Source organism: Myotis brandtii, unplaced genomic scaffold (genome assembly GCF_000412655.1).
Source record: "Myotis brandtii unplaced genomic scaffold, ASM41265v1 scaffold187, whole genome shotgun sequence".
Lineage (NCBI taxonomy): Eukaryota > Metazoa > Chordata > Mammalia > Chiroptera > Vespertilionidae > Myotis > Myotis brandtii.
In genome coordinates, this window is record NW_005356944.1 from 2,355,746 (window position 1) to 2,378,558 (window position 22,813).

Consider the following 22,813-nt stretch of genomic DNA (forward strand, 5'->3'; position numbering starts at 1 on the left):
TCGGCTGCTGGGCGTCGCTGCCGGTCCTTGTGCGAAATGGAGGGGACGGCTGTGGCTGTCTGTGAGGTGATGATGCCGGGAAGGGAGACAAAGCAGAGGGTAGTCTATGAGAAGCGGGGCTTTGTGAGACCTCGCGAAGTTCGGGCAGAGGGGCGTGGCCTTGCCTGAGGGGGCAAAGGAAAGTTCAGGAACGATAGGATTCGGTGCCGGTCAGCCTGCCGCACAAGGGCTGTGAGGAGCCGATGAGGCCCGGGTGTGGGGTCCCCCGGGTGTGGGGGCCTCGGGCAGTGAAGCACGGGGCCTCGGAGGGGTAGTTACTCAGCCGAGGGAACGGCCACATGCTGCCGCCCCCGCGTCACAGCTGAGAAAACCGAGGCCCAGCAAGTGGAACTGTTTCCGAACAGTCGCGGTCGCCCGGGTTAGGGCAGGGGTGCCAGCCTCGGGGGCCCCATTCAGTGCCGGGAGGGCCGTGGACAGAAGGGACGGGACCAACCCATGCGAAACGGGAGAGAGGGGATCAGTTGTGGGCCCTCGGCCAGCCCAGGTGCGGGCGGCTTCCTGGGTCCTGGCCGGGAACCGCCGGGTGAGGGATGGAAGGCCTCACCCAGCTCTGACCACTGCACGGACCAGACACAGATTCCTGCTCTGGGAGGTGGGACTGAGCCCCTGGCACCGGCCGGCGGCACTTGTCATCCATGACGGCCCTTCCACAGCCGTTCTCGGGTTGAATTCTTTCTTTCTTTTTTTTTTTTAAATATCATCGATGAGAGAGAAACATCGATCAGCTGCCTCCTGCACACCCCCCACTGGGGATGTGCCTGCAACCCAGGTACATGCCCTTGACTGGAATCGAACCTGGGACATGCCCTTGACCAGAATCTAACCTGGGACCTTTCAGAAGCTCTACCCACTGAGCCAAACCGGTTAGGGCTCGGGTTGATTCTTAGCTCCGGGCCTTGTCAGGGACACTAGGCCCACGAGATAGCACGTAAGCTGCACACACGGGGTTCACCTGGCGGCGGGAAGCGTTCGTGGGCCTTCCTGCCGCCTTGGTTATCATCCAGGAAAGTGGGAGGATGAGATTTTACAGGCGACGGAACCTAGGACAGAGCGCAGAGCCGCTGCCTCAGGCCGGTCAGCGTTCATTTCCCATCTGCGCGCTCTCATTACGGATAAGGGAGCCGCGGGATGCGAGAAGGAGAGTTAGTGCAAAGCCTGGAGGCCATCTTTGTAAACTCCGGTGCAAATTAGGACCTGAGTTCCCAAGTTCTCTTACTGAGATATGCTTTCTTTTTTTTTTTAAAGGGGTAATCATTAGTATGGTACCTTCATGTGGAAGTGAGTGTCCATGTTCATAAATAATAATGGAACTAAATACAATATATTTTGTTTCAAATTTATCTCTTCAAGATTGAATGTTTCATCCAGACATCTTGGAGATCTGTTCAACTTAAAATACTGTGTGCAGTCTACTGCAGATGAGCTTATTAGAAACTAGAGGCCCGGTGCAAAAATGTGTGCACTGCGGTGGGGGGAGGGGGTCCCTCAGCCCGGCCTGTGCCCTCTCACAGTCTGGGACCCCTCGGGGGATGTCCACCTGCTGGCTTAGGCCTGATCCCCTGGGGACCTGGCAGCTGAGACATCCCTCTGGCAGCCCGGAAGCCCTTGGGGGATGTCTACTTGCTAGCAGGGAGCAGGGGTAAGCTGCAGTCAGACATCCTTAGCGCTGCTGAGGAGGCGGGAGAGGCTCCCGCCACCACCGCTGTGCTGGCAGCCATCAGCCTGGCTTGTGGCTGAGCAGAGCTCCCCCTGTGGGAGCGCACTGACCACCAGGGGGCAGCTCCTGCATTGAGCGCCTGCCCCCTGGTGGTCAGTGTGTGTCATAGTGACCAGTCATTCCCAGTTATTCTGCTGTTAGGGTCAATTTGCATATTACCCTTTTATTATATAGGATAATGGGTAATATTTATTAAGCATTTACTACATGCCAGGCACTGTATTAAGCAGTTTGCACGTTCAGCAGTAGCCGTATGTGGTTCTCATTTTTATAAACGAGGAAGCTGAGATCCAGAGCAATAAGTTCCCATGGTCACGTGCTAGAATTGGGGCATCAGGGTTAAAATAGAGGCATCTGCCTCCAGAGCCAGTGTTCTTAACTAGTATTATGACCCTCAGAAATGTTGATTTAATGAAAGCTAAAGATGAGTCATAACTTAATGTTTGATTTTATTTGGGAAGAAAAAAAAAGACAGAAAAACAAATCCCCACTTAATTTTTCAAATTATTATTTCCAGATGAACTTATTCTTTGAATAAAGCAATTTGGTGTCTCCACTTCCTGTCTTGTTGGGCATTGTGTTGAATTTCACTGTCTCCTTTAGGTCACTCCCCTAAGCTGTTTCATCTGTTTAGACACAATGCTTTGTTCTGAACAAATGTAAATCTGACATTTTGCAAGCAAGATTATTTTTTGAAATTAAATTGTTAACTATCATAATTTTATTACCATGATTTCTAAAGAAGATTGTGTTTTCTTTGAATTATGCCCTTTTCAGATTTTGAAATATTTAATAATTCACTGGAAGTGTGAAACAGCAAATGGAGCATTGCTAGAAGGACAGCTAGTGATTTCCATAGAAGCATTAAATTCTAAGCAACAGGAAAATACTCTTCATTGTGTAACAACTAGTAAGTGGAGGAAGAAAAATGTTGAATTCTCTATCTTTGATTGTCATGATTTATGTTATAGTTTATTTTTAAAATTCAATTAGTCATAATCTTTTATGTTATCACTTCAGGGTTGTTCCATAGTTAAAAAACTTAAATGATTATGTAATAAGTATCTGCTGATAGATTTACAAATGTGTCATATAGGAAAACTGAGTAGAATGACATCACAGGATCCTTTATTTTACTGGCTTAAGGTAAAATTGCTCAGAAATAATCTCACTCTTGCTTTTGGTTTTCACCTCCTCTTTTACAGCAAAATGATATTGCATTATATTTTATCTCCTTTCTTTCATGTCTAGCCTTTAGTAGTTGGAGAAGCCAAAAAAATAATGAAGGAAGAAAAAAAATAAAATGATGAATAGTACATACTTTGATAATACTAACTTGCCGTTAGTTTGAAAATACATATCTCTTCCATTTGGCACTTATTCTTTTGCCATTTTGCCTAAACTTTTCAGGGAAGCTAATGCATTGAGTGACTCTGAAACTAATTTTCTTGAATTTGTAAAGTGATAACTTCCTTGTTTGTTTGGGTTTTGGGGTGTGTGTGTGTGTGTGTGTAGATTTATTGAAGAATACTTTGGAATGAAGTTGTCCTGAAACCTTAGAGGAGGCAGTCACCCTGAGTCCCAGTTGAGATTGGGTAGTACTGTAGGCTCTACAAGACATTTTCTCACCTGAACCGTAATCACATGTCTTCTCTTTGTGTACCTGTCAGTAAACATCCTCAAGAGAGGCATGATAGGTTGGTTTGCTTCTACTCTACATGAACTCCACTCTGACTGGACGTAGTTTCCACCATTCATGAGAGAGATGGTTAGCTATGTGGCTAGGGTGATGTTGGTCTATATATGGTTGTATTAGATTATGCATTGATTCTAATCCAGTAAACTCTTGCTAATATAAACTTAATTTCACTCAAAGCAAAGGACTTGAGCCACACTATCTTTTGGCAAGAAACCCATTCCAAAGGTATTTTGAGCCTAATGAATTTCCTCAAGCCATGTAGTATAGGAGCATTTCTCTGGACTGTCTCTGATCTCTCTGTACTTATTTTCTTCCTCCCTCCCTCCTTCCCTCCCTCCCCTCCTTCCTTCCTTTGGTAGGAGGAAAGGTGATATATGCTTCTCACAAAATATTCCAACATTACAGAAGTATATATTATGGAAAGCGAGACTTTCTGATAATCTTACCTCTTGTGATAATTATTAAATAACATTCAATATATATTCTTCTAGATTTTTTCTATTCACATGGTCATAGTCTCACCAGGTAGATAGAATATTACTTATGTAGGGCTGCTGTAATGAAGTACCACAAACTGGGTGTCTTAAAACAAAATAAAGGTATTCTTTCACAGTTACAGAGGTAAAAGTCCAAAATCAAAGTATCAGTAGGTTTGGTGTGTTTTTTTTTTTGGAGGCTCTGAGGGAGAAATCTATTCCATGTTTCTCTCCTAGCTTCTGGCAGGCCCTTGGTGTTTCTTGACTTGTAGACACATCACTCCAATCTCTGCATCTGTCTTCACCTGATGTTAATCTGTGTCTTCTTATAAGGACACCACTGGGATTTAGGGTTACCTTAATCTGGTACCACCTCATCTTAACTTGATGACATCCACAAGGACCCTATTTCCAAATAAGGACATATTCACAAGTACTGGAGCTTTCCAGGCTGGTGTGGCTCAGTGGTTGAGCATCGACCCATGAACCAAGAAGCCACTGGTTCAAGTCCTGGTCAGGGCACATGCCCGGGTTGCAGGCTCAATACCCAGTAGGGGCATGCAAGATCGATGGTGTTTGTCTCTCATCAATATTTCTCTCTATCCCATTCCCTTTCTCTCTTTCAAAAAAAAATTAAAACATATTTTTAAAAAGTGACAAGTATTGGGGCTTAGTTCTTCAAAATCTCTAAAAGAGGCACAAAATTCAACTTTCCAATAAACCAGCAAATTTTATTACTGGAATGATCCATCCATGAGAAGCTGAGAAATGCTTACATGGTTTCTTTCCATCAGTAATTGCTGAAAGCTTTAACAAGTGTTACATTGTTTCCCCACCATGTGTACTACAGGATGTTTATATGAGTTAGGAGAAAGGAGCTAATGTAGTCATCTACATTTGGGGAATGCCAGTTAAAATCAAGGAGTTGTTTTTTTAATTACAGTTTACAATATTATTTTGTATTAGTATCAGGTATACAGCATAGCAGTTAGACAATCAAATACTTTACAAAGTGGAATCTAAAGTGTCATTACTTTGGATCTTCTCAGAGCCTTTAATATGCCATCGTGGACTGTGAATCATTCAAAACGGGTTATGTATAGCATTTCCTAAACATACTTGACCTTATAGCTCTTTAAATTTTTTTTATTTTTTAAGATCATTTGTTCTAAAGAGGGAATTTTGGGGAATGCTGTTCCTCTAAAAATGTGTTCTACAAATTAGTCTCTACTGTCATCTTTGAATGACAGCACTTTAATACAGAAACTGAAGTATAGCTGAAAATTGGGGGATGGATGGAGTGTAGGATGATTGTTTTCCTTAAGCATGTGCACCAAAAGTGCCCATTTTCAACAGTTGTTGACATGATACTTCTTAAAACTAAGAAAAGGTGTTAGAAGAAGAAGTGTGACATGCAATTGAAAAATATCATGAACATGCTGCAAGACATACAGATTTTGTTAATTTTTCTTGTTAATGTTCTAGCTCCTCACAAATCACTAGTATAGATCTACTCCTACATGCCATCCCTGTCCCAATGACCCACTCTTTAAGATATGGCCAGTTTATGCCTGTGAGGAACACTAAGAAAAAAAATAGATGATTGTCTCTTATTAAATGTTCTATGCTACTTGGACTTACGCCTTTTGAAGTATGTACCATTTGTCCAGATCATTCAAAATCTAGGACATTGCTTATCTAATAGAACTTTTTGTGATAATGGGAATGTTCTATATCTGTGCTACTCAGTACAGTAGCCATTAGTCACATTCTCAACCTTTTTTCCCTGCTTAAAGAATACAACTTTCTTAAGGGATAGACACGTTTGGCAGTGATTATTAGATTCTTAATTATCAGATCACATTCTTCAGTGAGAGGACATGTTCAGTTTGGAAAAAAGTCTCCATGTAGTTCTCATCATTTTTCCCTTCTTAGGGTATGCTTTTTCCTTCACCTTCTTCCCATGAAGAATTATTGCTCCAAATGTCCTAATGATCCAATTTAGAACTCTAGATACAGAGAATTCTTACCTGATAGTCTAATAAAGTATTTTTTACTAATGAGTAAATTGGTTAAAAGAAAGCCAAAAATTTTTATTGAATCTTACACTGGAATGTGGGTTATTGGCATGATGTACTCTATTTACTAGCTACAGTTTGCATTCTTTCTAAATTCCTTTCCTACTGGGAATAGTAATATCCAAAGAGGCAGTACTGGTATTGAATATAAGTAAAAAGACTTGCTATTTGGTCCCATCTCCAAGAAGTTATGCTGCCCCCAAACAGTCATGTGATTTCATAATTTTTCTTTTTCTTTTTTTTCTTTTTTTTTTATTACTAAAAGTATTACAAAGGATATTACATATGTGTCCTTCCCCCCCCATAATTTTTCTTTGATGCCTCCATTTTTACTGAACTCATTAGTAGTGGTCATCTTTTTTATGTTGTGTCTATAAGCCGTATTTTTAGACTCCCATTTGATTCTTTAGATAAAATCCATTTAATTGTTTTATTTATGATATTTTCTTGTTTGTTTTTTACAGTTGCTTCTTCAGAAAGCATATATGGTGGTTTGGTCTACAGGAACTTCCTAAAAGGTAAAGAATTACCCATTTTCCATGAGACTAAAAGCCATGTACAGTATAAGGGAATGGTTTTATTATCATTGTTAATACTAGAAAGAAGATAATGAATTGAGTATAATTTATGGAATAATCACCTATTTATTTTGTTTATACAGGCATTAAGACAGTTTGTTTCATGTTGACTTAATGTAATTGTTATTTAAAAAATCAAAGCAACTATATGCATATTTAATCATATTTTTAAAAATATATTTTATTGATTTTTTACAGAGAGGAAGGGAGAGGATAGAGAGTTAGAAACATCGATCAGCTGCCTCCTGCACAGCCCCCACTGGGGATGTGCCCGCAACCAAGGTACATGCCCTTGACCAGAATCGAACCTAGGACCCTTCAGTCCACAAGCCGATGCTCTATCCACTGAGCCAAACCGGTCAGGGCTATTTAATTATATTTTTATAGTCTTGTGATGAAGTGGAGATGGCTTTTGTCCAAAGAGGAAGTACTGCACATCAAGTACACAATAAAAATTGAGTCTTAATCACATTTAGTAGCCATCGTTAGCCTGTTTTCTCTTCAGCTGTTAGGATTCTTAATACTACCAACATCCACTCAATATTGCTATTTATTCTTACTAATTAGCAACAGAAATGACTCATTGAAGCTCACAAAAGAAATTGTCCAAAACCAGAATTTGAATCCCTTATCTTTCTAGCTTATGCATCAGTCATTATGCCTTTATTACTATTGTTATTTATTTAGCATTCCTTAATATTTTCAAACTGCTTTAAATTGGTCCATTCACAAATCTTTACACTCTTTAATTAGCTTCATCAGGAAGTCTCTGATGGCTGATTCATTAACCATCAGATTTCCTGATGCTAAAGAATTACGTACTTATACAAAATTAACAGTGTGCCTCTGAATTTAGTTCGTTAACTACGTTATATCTACTTCATTGCTCAGTTGATTTCTCTCTGCCTAAAAGAAGGTCTGACCTCTCTTTAGGGGAACTGTACTAGTATATTGTAGAGCCATTCAACATCAGTTTCCTTTAGTTTTCGATCTATTCTATCAAGGTTGTATCAAGGTACTTTTTCTCTGGACCTGGAGTACTTCAGATCAATTCCTATACAAACAGGCTCATATTTCTGGGTGTTTTATTTATGCTAGATTAATAAATAATCAAGAAAACCTCCCTGTTTTCCTATTCTTCAATGGTATGTGTTCTGTTTTTTGTTTTCTTTCTTCTTTGGTCCCTAACTAGTTATACTTTTATCCAGTAAACCTTTATTGAACATCTTGTCACAAAGAAGTCATAGGGCAGTGATGGCGAACCTATGACACGCGTGTCAGAGGTGACACGTGAACTCATTTTTTTGGTTGATTTTTCTTTGTTAAATGGCATTTAAATATATAAAATAAATATCAAAAATATAAATCTTTGTTTTACTATGGTTGCAAATATCAAAAAATTTCTACATGTGACACGGCACCAGAGTTAAGTTAGGGTTTTTCAAAATGCTGACACGCTGAGCTCAAAAGGTTCGCCATCACTATCATAGGGAGAGGTAGCTCTGAAAATAAAATACAATGCTATAAGTACTATTATGGAGGTACGTATGTTCTAGGTGCTTATTTGGTAACTTAGAAGATATTTCCCTAGGCCCTGCCCAGGTAGCTCAGTTGGTTAGCACAGCATCCCAATATGCCAAGGTTGTGGGTTCGATCCCTGGTCAGGGCATATACAAGAATCAATCAATGGCCCTGGTTGGGAGGCTCATTTGGTTGGAGTGTTGTACCATACACCAAAGAGTTGCAGGTTCAGTTCCCAGTTAGGGCACGTATCTGGGTTGCAGGTTCCATCACAGGTCGGGGATTGTGCGGGAGGCAGCCAATCAATGTTTCATACATTTATGCTTTTTTCTCTCTCTCCCTCTCGCTCTAAAAATCAATGGAAACATATCACCGGGTGTGGATTATAAAATAAAAACATAGCTCTAACCGGTTTGGCCTGCGGACTCAAGGGTCCCAGGTTCGATTTCGGTCAAGGGCATGTGCCTTGGTTGTGGGCACATACCCAGTAGGGAGTGTGCAGGAGGCAGCTGATCGATGGTTCTCTCTCATCGATGTTTCTAGCTCTCTATCCCTCTCCCTTTCTCTCTGTAAAAAATCAATAAAATATATTAAAAAATAATCAACCTATGAATATATAAATAAGTGGGACAACAAATAGATGTTTTTTTCTCTCTCTAAAAATAAATAAATATATTTTTAAAAGATATTCTTAAGTTCAGTCACCACTATGACTTTCTTCCCTTCATTATTCTGCATCATTATTCTACATTTACTTCAGATAGCTTTGATACTTTTGGGACTTTAATGATCATTTCTATGCTAATGAAACTTATTTTTTCCCCTTTCTATTACTAACATGTTTCTGGCTTTTATTGTCAATTAGACTATTATTCCATTTGAAAGTCCCTCTGAAAAATCATGTGTGACATGTCTAAAAAAGGGTTCATTTTCTTGAAAACTAATTTGCTGTATAATAGCTGCATTTCTTGCAGTGATATAGCACTAACATTCTCATAATTCTACAGGCTTCAATTTTTGACTTTTCTTTGGCTTCTCCATTATCTAATCGAATTGATTTTTTGTTAATTTTGCTTTTTATACTATAGAATTATTATATATTAAAATATATATTAATTAAAACAGAGCTTTATGTTCCTCTTGATTGCTTATTAGAATAAAATACCTCCGACCAGATTTGATGTCCTCTGTCAATTAGAATAATCTTCTATACTTTGAAGGATGATGCCCATTAAGATAAATTCTTGTGTTTAAAAATTCTCATTATTTTATATTAATATATGTACTGGAGGCCCGATGCATGAAAATTTGTGCAAGAGTAGGCCTTCTTTCCCCCGGCTGCTGGTACCAGCTTCCCTCTGGCACCCGGGACCTAGGCTTTGCTCCGGCCCCAGCTTCATCTGGAAGGACGTCCGGAATGACACCCATAAGGACGTTCAGTCTAATTAGCATATTACCCTTTTGTTATTATAGATTGCCAGTGCGCATCATGTCTACCAGATGGTCAGATGGACGGATGGTCACTTAGCTTTTTATATATGTAGATTATGCTGCATTATATACTTGTCTATGTAGAAATCCATTTATATATTAATTTATTTATATGTTTATCCATTTATGTAGAACCACTTCTATCATAAATATCTATTTGGTGAAACATGATGGTTTTAGTTTGCCCTTTTTGCCTAAGTCTAGAAGCTACTTCCTATCATGTCCTTACTCTAGTGAAGAAAAGATGAAAGAGTAGAAGAGAATAATGAGATGGGGGAATGTGAAAAAAAGCCATATATATAGGTCTCTATTTTGTTGTTTCTTTCTTGCCTCTTCTATTCATATTATTTTGATTGATTTTATCTCATTTTTCCTTTTTATTGAATTTACTGGGGTGACACTGATTAAATTATACAGATTTTAAGTGTAAATTCCACAACACATCATCTGTACACTGTATTGTGTGTTCACCACCCCATGTCAAGCCTCCTTCTATCACTATTTATCTCCCCTATACTCCACACCCCTCCCCCCAAGTCACCACATTTATCTTTTTAAATATCTCCTCAAGCCCTAGCCGGTTTGGCTCAGTGGATAGAGCATTGGCCTGAAGGGTCCGGGGTTCGATTTTGGTCAAGGGCACATGCCCAGGTTGCAGATATGTGCCCTAGTAGGGGACGTGCAGGGGCAACCAATCAATGATTCTCTCTCATCATTGATGTTTCTGTTTTTCTCTCCCCTCTCCCTTCCTCTCTGAAATCAATAAAAATATGTTTTAAAAATAAAAAATAAAATAAATATCTCCTCATTCCCATATTTATTGGCATAATTTAACTCTTTACTAAAATGCAGTTTGGCATTCATTTTAAAAAATATTCTAGTGTTTGTCCCAAATCAGAAAATGTATGGCCTTTTTATTATTATTATTCAAAACACTAATAAGAATTAACAGCCCTTGTAAATAGGGGAGATAGCTTTGCTGTTGACATATGGTTATATGGTAATGATGGTTCAGTTTTAGCTTTTATCCTGTACTTCACCCTTTTGGCATCACGGATCCTATTTTTAAAAAGTTTAGTTTTGTTTGTAGTCTTTGTTAATTTGTTGGGAAAGGAAATGAGGAGTGGTGCTTTTCGTACATTAGATTGACAGGTCCAGGCTTGCTCAACATTGAGTGAGAAACTCCCAACGGTGAACTCTTAGATGTCTGACTTACTTTTAATTTTTAAATCTGAGATTCTCATATTCAAAGATTAAAAAGATATAATTTTATATCTTCCAAGGTCAACAACTCTAAGTGCAATACATATCTAACACTTTTTCTGTCAGGAGCTCATTTTGTAGATATGATCTCATTCATCATTCATTCTTGAATGAGGTAGGTTAGACTTAAGTATTATCACCATTTCTGTTTCAGAGACGGGGAAACTGAGATTTATTTCAGCTTCATATTTAGAAGTATAGAAGAGTTTGTGGACTCACAGGTCATTGGTTACCCTGTAAATCCATACTTAATCTTCAAGCTTTTGATATGTTCTAAACAGTCTCTTATTGCCAGATTTGCATAACACATGACAAGATTTTATAAAGAGAAGATTAAGTGAAGATCAAATAAGTTAAAATAAATGAATTTGTCTTCTTTTGCTTCCTTAATATTTCTTTACTCCTTTCCTTATTAAGGTTATCTAATCATACCTCACTATTGAGAAATGTTCAAGATTTTATGTGAATTTTGTTATATTTATTCCTATTATAGTTTTTGTTGCTATTACAAATGGTATTCATTTTTAATTTTGATTGTTTATCTGTAGATTCTCTTGGATCCTCTATATAGACAATCAAAGCATCTTTAAATTATGACAATTTTGTCAAAACTATTTTTCTTTGCTCTGTTTTGGGCATTTTCAAATGTCATAATTTCTGCCTTACAGTGTTATTATTTTTGCTTTCAACTGTTAATTGTATGTTGTAAGATTAAACTTTGCTTGTGGGGGTCAAGATACAAAGCTCTTGCATCTTAATAGATTATATAATTCTGAGTCCCATCCCCATTTATGTGACATGGCTTTATGGCCCTCATTCTGCATCATTGATGCTGCTACTATCATTACTTGGCTTTAATCAACCCTCAGGTAAGCAGGCAGCACATGTCTGGTCTTTGTTTTTGTTTTGGTTATCAGATCTCCTATGTACGGCCTGTGTGGCTCTTGCTCTTAAACTTATGTCGCATTATTAGCCCTATTGTTTTTTCATAGTCCAGGCCCCAAATATGGTGCATCGTTGGTCCTTACTTACCATTGTGGAATCCCTCTCTTTTTTCTTCCAGAAGATGAGGGAATATCTTTCCGTGTCTGGTCTATAAAGATTTCTCACTTCTGTTTTTCTTACTATGACTGTATATTTATTAAAATTTAAAAATATTTGTTTTATCATTTTATATGTTTGAATGGGAAGATGAGATTTCAATATATGCTCGACTTATCTTGAAATAGGAGGCTTTTATTTAATTCTTTTGTCAGTTATCTTGATTGTGTGTGTGTGTGTGTGTGTGTGTGTGTGTGTGTATGTATGTATGGGATAAGGCAACTGAAATTGATTTCCCTCCCAAATAACCACATATTTTATTTAAAGCTAGAGGCCTGGTGCACGGATTCGTGCACTGGTGGGGTTCCTCGGCCTGGCCTGTGGGGATTGGGCCAAAACCGACTCTCCGACATCCCCCAAGAGGTCCCGGATTGTGAGAGGGCGCAGGCCAAGCTGAGGGACCCCAATGGTGCATGATCGGGGGCCTGGGGAGGGACCACAGGAGGGCTCCAAGTCATGTCGGGCTCGTCTCGCCCAGTCCCGATCGGCCAGACCACAGCAGCAAGCTAACCTACCAGTTGGAGCATCTGCCCCCTGGTGGTCAGTGAGTGTCATAGCGACTGGTTGAATGGTCGAACAGTCAGACACTTAGCATATTAGGCTTTTATTATATAGGATTGTTATTAAGATTTCTGGAGAATTCAGAGTTATTGACAAGCCTTTTTTTCATACATCTACATGTTTTCCCCATTCTGCCGTATTACTCCTTCAAAGAGAAATAGGATTCGGGAACAATGGAACAATATTTTTTTTATTTCACAGAAAGGCTACCAAATCACAGAAAAAAAGGGGTCGCCTTAGGTCGGAAAGTCCATAAGTGGTAAAGATTGACGTAAGGTATCCTGGTTCAGTGCCAAGTTCATTAAACTTCAGTGTAGCATAACCTTGTTACCATATTATCCTGGGCTTTGTGACTGAATTATATTTGAAAAGCACTCTAATGGCAAGAAAATATTACCCATTAAGATTGTTAGAACTTGATCTTGGTAAAGTCCTTTAAAATTTTTTAAAAATATATTTTTATTGATTTCAAAATGGGAGGAGAGAGAGATAGGAACACCAATGATGAGAGAAAATCATTGATCAGCTCCTCCTGCACACACCACCCTGAGGATCGAGCCTGCAACCTGGGCATGTGCCCTGATAGGGAATTGGACTATGACCTCTTGGTTCAAAGTTGACACTCAACCACTAAGACACACTGGCTGGGTTAATATCCATACTTTTTGAGATGATTAAAATTTTATTAGATATATAGAATGAATGCTTTAGGAGAAAGTTGTGTTGTTTTGGGATATATTTTGTTATATTTTTAAAAATATATATTGATTTCAGAGAGGAAGGGAAGACAGAGAGAGAGAAATATCAATGATGAGAGAGGATCATTGATTGGGCTGCCTCCTGCACGCCCCCTACTGGGGGTGAAGCTCCAACTTGGGCATGTGCCCTGACAGGGAATGGAACCATGGCCTCCTGGTTCATAGGATAACACTCAACCACTGAGCCATGCCGGCCGGGCTATTATTACATTCTTAAAGTTGAGTTCTTATATAATATTATTGTCAACCTCACAAAGTAGAACTTGTGGAAACTGAGATATCTATATTTATAGTTAGTTCTTTATAATACTACTGTAGAGAGGAAATAAGGATGGCATTTTATAAAATGGGAAATTTGTTTTTTCCTTTTGTAATATGAGTGTCAGGGTACGGAAAGGAAGAAGAGTTTGTGCATACTTTGAGGTACTTTTTGTTGATGACCCAGGACTCACTGATGCCTTGTGGAAATATAATTGAGTCAACACATGTAAATGCACCAGGTGGTTAATTTATGAATTAAAGTAGCAAGATTTGTTTTTCTTTGTTAAAAAGTACCTTATTAAATAACAATATATTAGTAAGTGGCTGAGAGGGTCATTCGTGAATTTTTCCACTTTTGGTTCTAAATAAGCTCACTTGCTGGATTTGTGTTTATTAAATAATGAATGAATTTATTTAAAAAATACAAGAATATCAGATAGAACTCTGAAGATTTCTGGCATTGGATATGACCTTGTGGAAAGTAACTGAAAATACAAATGATTTAGCAAATGTGAAAAATTGAAAACATGAGATTAAATGTCTTAACCCCATAATGTAATTCTAAATGTTCAAGCAATTTGTTGATGCATAGCTATTTCCAGTCATACTTTAAATTTTGCAGATAATCTTTTCATCAGGGAAAAGCCTTCTTGGCTCTTAAGTTTAATAAACAATTCCAGAAATTCTGGTGCTTGTCCAAACTGTTTGTTCTATTTTGTCACCATTTCTTCTCACACAGAAATGCAATCTATACTGCCTGGATCCTCTGCAAAACTGAATTGGACTTCAGAGGAAGTCAGCTATTCTCAGGACATTTCAAGGGTAACACCTTTCCAGATGACTTTTGAGGCAGGTTTTTTTTGTGGTTCTATAAATCATTGTTATTTTGTTTTTTTTTTTTTTGTTTTGTTTTGTTTTTGTTTTGTTTTGTTTTTTTTTACAAATCTAGTAACAGGAAAGAAAGGCTTAAGTGCATCACAGTTCAAACTTGAAATGAAATAAGGCATTGATTCCCAAACTTTCCTGCACAAATTTTAAATCTAGGAGCTTCCAAAATATTAATATTTGTGTCCCACTCCAAAAGGTACTGATTTAATTGGTCTAAGATGTTGGATTAGTCTGCTTGTGCTGCTATAAAAAAAATACCAGAGATTGGGTGGATTAAAGTTGAGTTCTTTAGGGGAACAGAAATTTATTTTCTTATACTTCTGGAGGCTAGAAGTCCAAGATCATAGTGCCTTGTCACTGTTTCTTCACATGTATATATCTGGAGAGAGCTGTCTGGTATCTCTTCCTCTTCTGAATTTATTTTTTTAAAATATGTTTTTATTGATTTCAGAGAGGAAGGGAGAGGGAGAGAGATAGAAGCATCAATGATGAGAGAGAATCAGTGATTGGCTGGTTGCCTCCTGCATACCCCCTACTGAGTATGGAGCCTGCAGCCCCAGCATATGCCCTTGACTGGGACCTTTCATTCCACAGGCCAACGCTCTATCCATTGAGCCAAACTGGCTAGGGCTCTTCCTCTTCTTATAAGGACACCAGTCCTATCAAATTAGCGCCTCGCCCTTATGACCTCATTTATGCTTAATTACATCTTTAAGGTACTATCTCTGAATACAGTCACCGTCACTTGGAGGGCTAGGCTTCAATATATGAATTTGGGGGCGGGGGGAGACACAATTCAGTTCATAACAGGTGTGGCCTGGGCTTTGGAATACTTTAAAAATTCCAATGATTCCTAATGAGCAGGTAAGTTCCCCTTTCCTTCCTTTGAGTTGGCGGAGACATAAAGAGTTAGAGTACCTTAAACATTCTCCCAAAAAAGCACTTGAGAGGCCTTTCTACATGTTTGAACAATTGTATGCTTCTAAAAGGAATGAGTATGGTATCAGGACAACAAATATCCCTGACTGTGCCTTATCTTCTTTAGGGGAACTGAAGGGTAAACAATCTGGAGCAATTAATGGTTAGTCAGCTCTGAAACTATTAATGTCAAATAGCAATAAAATAGCTGATGCCAGTGAACCAAGGAAAGCAGTTCTAGAAAAGGAGATCACGTGTTTTAGTCAGTCTGAACAATCCTAACATTTTTATATTAAGCCTCCTGATACTCTATGAAGTGGATAGGACAAGGATTATCACCCCATTTTATAGGTAAGAAAACTGAGATTCACAGAATTTAACTTTCTTAAGGTCCTACAAAACTTAAGTGACAGAATTTGAACAAGCCTTACTCATTGATCAATGCTGTTCCAGTATTTATTCATTCAGAAACCTGTTTTTGTTCAAGTTGGTCTCACTGTGCTAGATACTGAAGGTACATAATTCCAAAACATGTTACTTGATCCCAAGGCACTTGGAATCTAAAGGAAAAGATAAACAGGTAATTACAGTACAGTGTAATATGCATCATGATAGAAGTAAGCACTGAATGCTATGATTGCATAGAGGAAGGGTACCTAACCCAGTGGGAAGGGGTCAAGATCTAGGTCTTGATGAGGCTGAAAAACAGGTATTCTGACTGTAAGGGGTTTAGAGACTTGAAAGTATAAGAAGTCATCAGAGCAATAAAGTTTCTCTTGTGTGTGTTTTTTCTCCTTATGACAAAAGCAGTGTTTCCCACAGGAAAATCAAAGTGAGCATTTAGAGCACAAATAATTTGACTTAATCAAGGTAGCCACTATTAACAACTTGGTATACAGCTTTTCCCATAAAAATGGAACATTTCATCCCTAACCGGTTTGGCTCAGTGGATAGAGCGTTGGCCTGCGGACTGAAGGGTCCCAGGTTCAATTCCGGTCAAGGGCATGCACCTTGGTTGTGGGCACATCCCCAGTAGGAGGTGTGCAGGAGGCAGCTGATCAATGTTTCTCATTGATGTTTCTAACGCTATCCCTCTCCCTTCCTCTCTAAAACATCAATAAAATATATTTTAAAAAATGGAATATTTCATTTTAAGGTTTCCAGAATGGTACGGTTTCAAGCTATGGCTATGGAAATGTATGTCTGGAAATGAGTGTAAATCAAGATTATTGAAGTTGAAGGGGCCAGGGAATTGTGAGACTAAATTGTTTCTTGGACTGGTCAACTACTTGGATGTGGAAATCAGCTAAAATGATGGCAGGACTTGAAGTGCAGAGGAAAACTGAGTTTAGTGCTCAGCAGTCAGCTGGTGATGGATGGAGAGAGTTTGTAAAAGAGAAGTATAACCTCAGAGGAATAAGGATTTCCTGAAAGCATTTGTTCCATTGTCTCTGGTACTGGGCAGCTATTTAAAGGTATTTGAAGCCCTAGCCAGTTTGGCTCCATGGATAGAGTGTCAGCCTACGGACTGAAGGGTCCCGAGTTTGATTCCTGTCAAGGGCACATACCTGTACCTCAGTTGCAGGCTCCTCCCCAGTCTGGGTTCCTCCAGAAGGCAACCAATGAATGTGTTTCTCTCACATCAATATTTATCTCTTGTCTTTCTTCCATTCTCTTTAAAAATCAATGGGAAAATACCCTCAGGTGGATTAAAAATAATAATAATAAAGGTATTTGAAGATAGTAAGAAGAGAGAGAGGAGATTGTGAAAGATTTCATTATATATACCTCAATTGGGGAGAAGGGTCAAGTAGCAAGGTTCATGGCAGACATCCATGAAAAAGCTATCCTATATAATAAAAGCCTAATATGCTAAGTGCCTGGTCATCCAGTTGTCCATTCAACCAGTCAAAGTGTAATATGCTAATGATATGCTAAAGATGCTTAATTGCTCGCTGTGACATGCACTGACCATCAGGGGGCAGACGCTAGCTTGCTGCTGGTGTCCGGGCAATTGGGATTGAGTGAGATGGGCTGGACATGCCCTGGAGCCCTCTCGTGGTCCCTCCCTGACTGGCGAACCTCCCACGTCCCTCCTTGGCCCCAATCGTGCACCAGTGGGGTCCCTCGGCCTGGCCTGCACCTTCTTGCAATCCGGGCTGAGGGACCCGCCCCTCCCCGAGTGCATGAATTTTGTGCACCGGGCCTCTAGTAATAATCTGCTTTGGGCATGTGAGAATCACTAATCTCAGGAAAGCCTGAGAAAAGCTTCATTTAGAAGAGAGGTGGGGTTTTTGGTTATGCTGAGTCAGTCCTGCATCTTGAGGTCTATTAGGCTGGGTAACAAACAAAATTTGATTTTATAGGATTTTCTTGACATCTTTACCCATTTTTATATTTATTTATATACTAGAGGCCTGTTGCACAGAGATTCGTGCAATAGGCCTTCCCTTCTGGCTGCTGGCACCAGTTTTCCTCCAGCACCCGAGACCCAGGCCTTTGCTCCGGTCGGAGCCACCTTCCGTCCTCCGTCTTCACGGCCCTGGCCGGAGCCGCCTTCCATCTTCCGTCTTTGCGGCTCCGGCTCACCTTCAGTCTTCGCTCCGCCACTTGGAGCCTATGTATGCAAATTAACCGCCATCTTTGTTGGTGGTTAATTTGCATATCATGCTGATTAGCCAATGGGAGGCATAGCGAAGGTACGGTCAATTATCCTGTTTGTCTATTATTAGATAGGATATTTATTTTTTGCTATAATACTAAATGAAAAAAATGGGTAGATTTCATATATATATATATATACATACATACATCTATGTATTTATCTACCTATTGTCTATCTATTTAAAGACAAGAGACACTGATTGACTTTCTTCTAGAAAGTCATATAGGTCCCATGACTGCATAAGTTCAGGTTTCAAAATATAAAACAGCTCCCATATTCTATCATATAATTAGACTTGTATTTAAAGGTAAAGGCTGAAACATATAATTCAATGGTGGTTTCTGCTGCCAAGGGCTGGCAGCATCTGTTTTTTCCTAAGAGCACTTAAGTAAATTCACTGCTTCTGTAGGTATGTCAGGCTGGGGTACTGGGTTTCTAACACACAATTATAAAAGGCCATAAAAGAATTTGCAGTCAGTCAAAGTGTGCCTGTCTGCCTGGCCATCTCTGTATCTCTTTCTCTCAATAATTTATGAGATCTTAAAAGAAGCTATTTGCTTTATGTTAACTATCCTCTGTTGACCTGACCTTAGGTCTTTTTATCTTCTCGTCTGGATTAGGTGCCAGTCCTTCTTGTATTTCTTTAGCATCTTTTTATATATTTAAATCATAAAACTTTTTATGTTGTCATAAAAGTTATTTATTTGTATGTCTTTTCTACTTACTGTGAACTCTTCAAATTGAGATTGTTTTATCTCTGTAGGCCTAGGTGCATAATAAGCAACATTAAGTGTTTTATGAGTGAATAAATACATATATTCAGTAGTCATGCGTAAGCATTGCCTGCCAGGATCCATAAAAAAGAATGGCAGATTATGTAATATCTGATTCAGATAGCTATATGCATAGAAAATGAACATTCTTTGGAGAGGCAGCATTGCATAGTGGAATGTGGGGTTTGGAGGTAATCAGATCTAGGTTTGAATACCAATTCTGCCACTTAGCGAGCTATATGTTACCTTGGACAGATTAATTAGCTTATTTAGTTTCATTATCCTCATCAATAAAGTGGGGGTGTTTTCTGCTTGCATATAAACTGCTTGTCATCTAGCAGGTGTTCATTAAATGGTAGCTCTCATCATTATTAATTGTAGCTCCTCTCTGGTAGCTGCTCAAGGAACTTTCATGTATTTGCTAGATATAATTAGTGCTTTCTATGACACGCCCTATAATCACCAAGGTTACAGAAGTTTGAAACTGTTCCAAGAAGTTGTTTTGGAAGTGTTAAGTACAGAAAATGCTTTTAAGAGATCACTGCTTTCCTACTGTTTGAACATTTTATAATAAAAAATTTTAAATGAAGGATGTGACTATGATGTGTGCTGCAGTTACCATTTAATTACCACTATTTATGTGTATGAATAATTGTAGGTTGGTTTCCAAATTTTTCTAATAATTCTAACCCCTTTTTTCTAATATTTTTTCTAATTATCCCCAACCCATCACACAGTTCTTGAGCTCTTTTTCAGTGTATTTATAAAAGGTGTTATAATTTATCCTTTATTAAATATTTACATGTTTCTCTTTATTATGAGATTTTGAGATTGGACCTTTTTTTTCTTTACTATGTACCCAGTACATGGCTCTGTATTCTCTGAGCCACCAATAAGAACTTACTAATTCTGACTCTATTTCTTCTTATTATTCTTCTGGACTTCTCCCTTTTCCAGGAGACACTTTCCAATTTTGGTTTTAGGGACACAATATTAAAAATACTGAGTTAGTATAGGGAAGTGGTTAATACTAAAGCTTTGGAGCCAGATTTGGTATGCTTGCAAAAGTTTTAACTTCTTTGAAACTCACTTTTTTCATCCTGAAAATATTGGTTATAGGTAATACAAATAAGATACTTTAGCATTATTTCTGGAATAGAGAAAGCCTTCATTGGATAGTAAATCTTACTATATTTATAAGTATGTGTCAGGGTATATTGGAAAGAGCATGGGCAAATTTGTTTTAGATAGATTAAGGATCAAATTCTGGCTCTAACACTGAACAGTTTAGTGACCTTAGGCAAGTTGCTTAACTTCTCTGAGCCTCAATTTGTTTTTGTTTTAAATCTACAAAGAAGGAATAGTAATACCTACCTCCAGGATTGCTGGGAGATAATGTGTATATAGCACCTGCACAATGCTTGCCATTTAGTAGGCATTCAAGAAGTGGTATCTATTATTATTATTACCATGTATAACATACTAGGGGCCCAGTGCACGAAATCATGCACCTTAAAAGGAACTGTGGGCCCCAAGGGTGTGGTGGGCACAAGGGTAGGTCTCAGCCCATCCTCCGTGCCCCTGCCTGGCCCCTCCCACCGTGGCCCCTGGTCCCCTCTCTACCGGCAGCCCCGTTCCCACCACTCCTATGTGCTGACAGCGCTGGCCCGCTCACACCCGCTGACATCATGGAGCAATTGGGGCTGGCACCAGCAGTGGGTGCGAGCGGCAGCTGCTGCCCCGATTACCCTTCAGGAGCAGGGGAAGGGGGAGAAGCCCTCAGGGGCGATTGGGGCCGGCAGCCACAGCTTGCACCCACTGATGGAGCTGAGCTATCGGGGCTGGTGCCAGCAGCAGGTGCGTCAGGTGGGATCGTGGCACACAGGAGCAAAGAATTTTCAGTAATCACCAGAGGCTCACCCTGATGACAGCAACTGGCACCCTGCCTTGGTCTGGCACCCCTGCTCACCTGCTCCACCATCCCACTATGGCCGACACCCGCCATGTTCCACACTCTGTTTCCTGCTGCCGACGTCTGCCATGTTCCGTGTGCGCCCCCTGGTGGTCAGTGCACATCATAGCGACCAGTTGTTAGTTATTCCGCCATTCGGTCTATTTGCATATTAGGGTTTTATATTTTGCATATTAGGGTTCTATATATATATATATTTTTCAGATTATTTGATCCTTAAAACAGTTCTGTGAGGTAAAAGGGTATTACCCCTCTTTTGCAGATTAGGAAATACGGTCCAGAGCAGTTAAGTGATTTTTTATCCATGGTCACTTAAGTAATTTTTTATACATGTTTTTTAAAATTGATTTTAGAGAGAGAGGAAGGGAGAGTGATAGAGAGCTAGAAATATCTATCAGCTGCCTCCTGCATGCCGTTTACTGGGGATCAAGCCTGCAACCCAGGCATGTGCCTGACCAAGAATCGATCCAGTGACCTCTTGGTTCATGGGTAGAAGCTCAACCACTGAGCCACGCCAGCCAGGCTTCACTCATATTCTTAATACAAATGTTATTTTTCTCAGGTTCATTCTGAATTACTTTAAATTACTTTTAAATTTGTTCCTGCAGGTAATTTTGATATTGTGGGTTTTACTATAATCATTGTTCATGTGTCTCCTGAAGGTCAATAAAATAAGTACTTTAACCTAAGAAGTGATGGCTATTAGATTCCCTTTTGTGTCTAATTCTAAGACCCAAAGATGTTTCCCCTTGAATGTCTGAAAAGCTTTCTGAGGTGTTATTTTTATAGGAAGAAATACCATAATTTGATTCATTTGTGCTTTTGAGTTTGTGTATAAGTGGTGGATGTTTTGTTGTGTTGTTACAGGTTGATGAAAAGCCAAGAACTTTGATGACAGATAGTCTGGTTATAAAGAATTTTTTACGCAAAATTGTCATGGTGCACCCTAAGGTAAGCTGTTATTTTGCACAATAAAGATTCTCTTATTTAAGTCATGTTTTTTTTAGTATTTTATTTTATTTTGTTCTTTGTTGTTTTGTTTGTTTGTTAATCCTTACCCGAAGATATTTTTCCATTGATTTTTTTTTTAGAGAAAGTGGAAGGGAAGGGAGAGACAGAGAGAGAGAGAGAGAGAGAGAGAGGGAGAGAGAGAGAAACATCGATGTGAGAGAGACACATCGATAACCGCCCTCACACACGAGCCCCAACTAGGGCTGGGGACTGAGCCTGCAACTGAGGTACGTGCCCTTTGATTGGAATTGAACCCGCAGTCCTTCAGACTGCGCGCCGACACTCTATCCACTGAACCAAATCGGCTAGGGCTAAGTCATGTTTTCAAGAGACCTCTACTCTGTAAAACATGGAAGGACCTAGTTGATTCTCTTTCTTTTAATGACATGATTACAACTTTTAATATTGAATCAATTTGGTTTCTGTGTCCCTAAGGCAATCTTGATGTTGGTGATGTGACATAGTTGGGAGCCCTTGGATACAGAGAGATTCTCTTTTGGATTCGTATTCTTATTTCTTTACTTTTTTGTTGTTGTTAATCCTCACCAGAGGATATTTTTCCATTGCTTTTTCTGAGAGAAAAAAAAAAGGGAGGGAGGGGAGAGAGAGAGAGAGAGAGAGAGAGAGAGAGAGAAGAGAAGAGAAGAGAAGAGAGAGAGAAACATAGATGTGAGAGATGCATCGACTGGTTGCCTCCCACACGCGCTCCTACTGAAGGTGGGGAGCGAACACACAACCCAGTTGTGTGTGCCCTTGACTGGGAATCGAATCTGAGACTCTTTGGTCCTTAGGCTGAGGCTCTAATCATCCATCAAAACTGGCCAGGGGCTTCTTTACTGTTTTATTGTATCAATTTGGGTATTTCTTTCCACTCCTCTGTGTTTCATTCTTTTTTTGTTAAACCTGGCTTTTCTAAAGTGACTAGTAGCCCGGTTCACAAAATTCGTGCACATTAAAAGGGAATTAATTGCCCTAACTGGTTTGGCTCAGTGGATAGAGCATCAGCCTGCAGACTAAAGGGT

The 22,813-nt window shown here is 39.3% G+C and overlaps 1 protein-coding gene across 2 annotated transcripts in view; it reads left to right on the forward strand.

Annotated features, from left to right (window-relative positions):
• The window catches only part of LOC102243045 (chromosome unknown open reading frame, human C11orf80), a 52,978-nt gene continuing 30,165 nt past the window's right edge, over positions 1 to 22,813 (forward strand). Inside the window, exons 1-5 of one of the 2 annotated variants that reach the window (XM_014538086.1) lie at positions 7 to 66; positions 2,555 to 2,687; positions 6,495 to 6,548; positions 14,304 to 14,413; positions 21,648 to 21,731. In XM_014538086.1, coding sequence (XP_014393572.1) covers positions 37 to 66; positions 2,555 to 2,687; positions 6,495 to 6,548; positions 14,304 to 14,413; positions 21,648 to 21,731 — 411 coding nt within the window. In that variant the 5' untranslated portion in view covers positions 7 to 36. Of the gene's footprint in view, positions 67 to 2,554; positions 2,688 to 6,494; positions 6,549 to 14,303; positions 14,414 to 21,647; positions 21,732 to 22,813 lie in introns of both variants that reach the window. The other variant, XM_014538087.1, reaches the window with a different exon arrangement.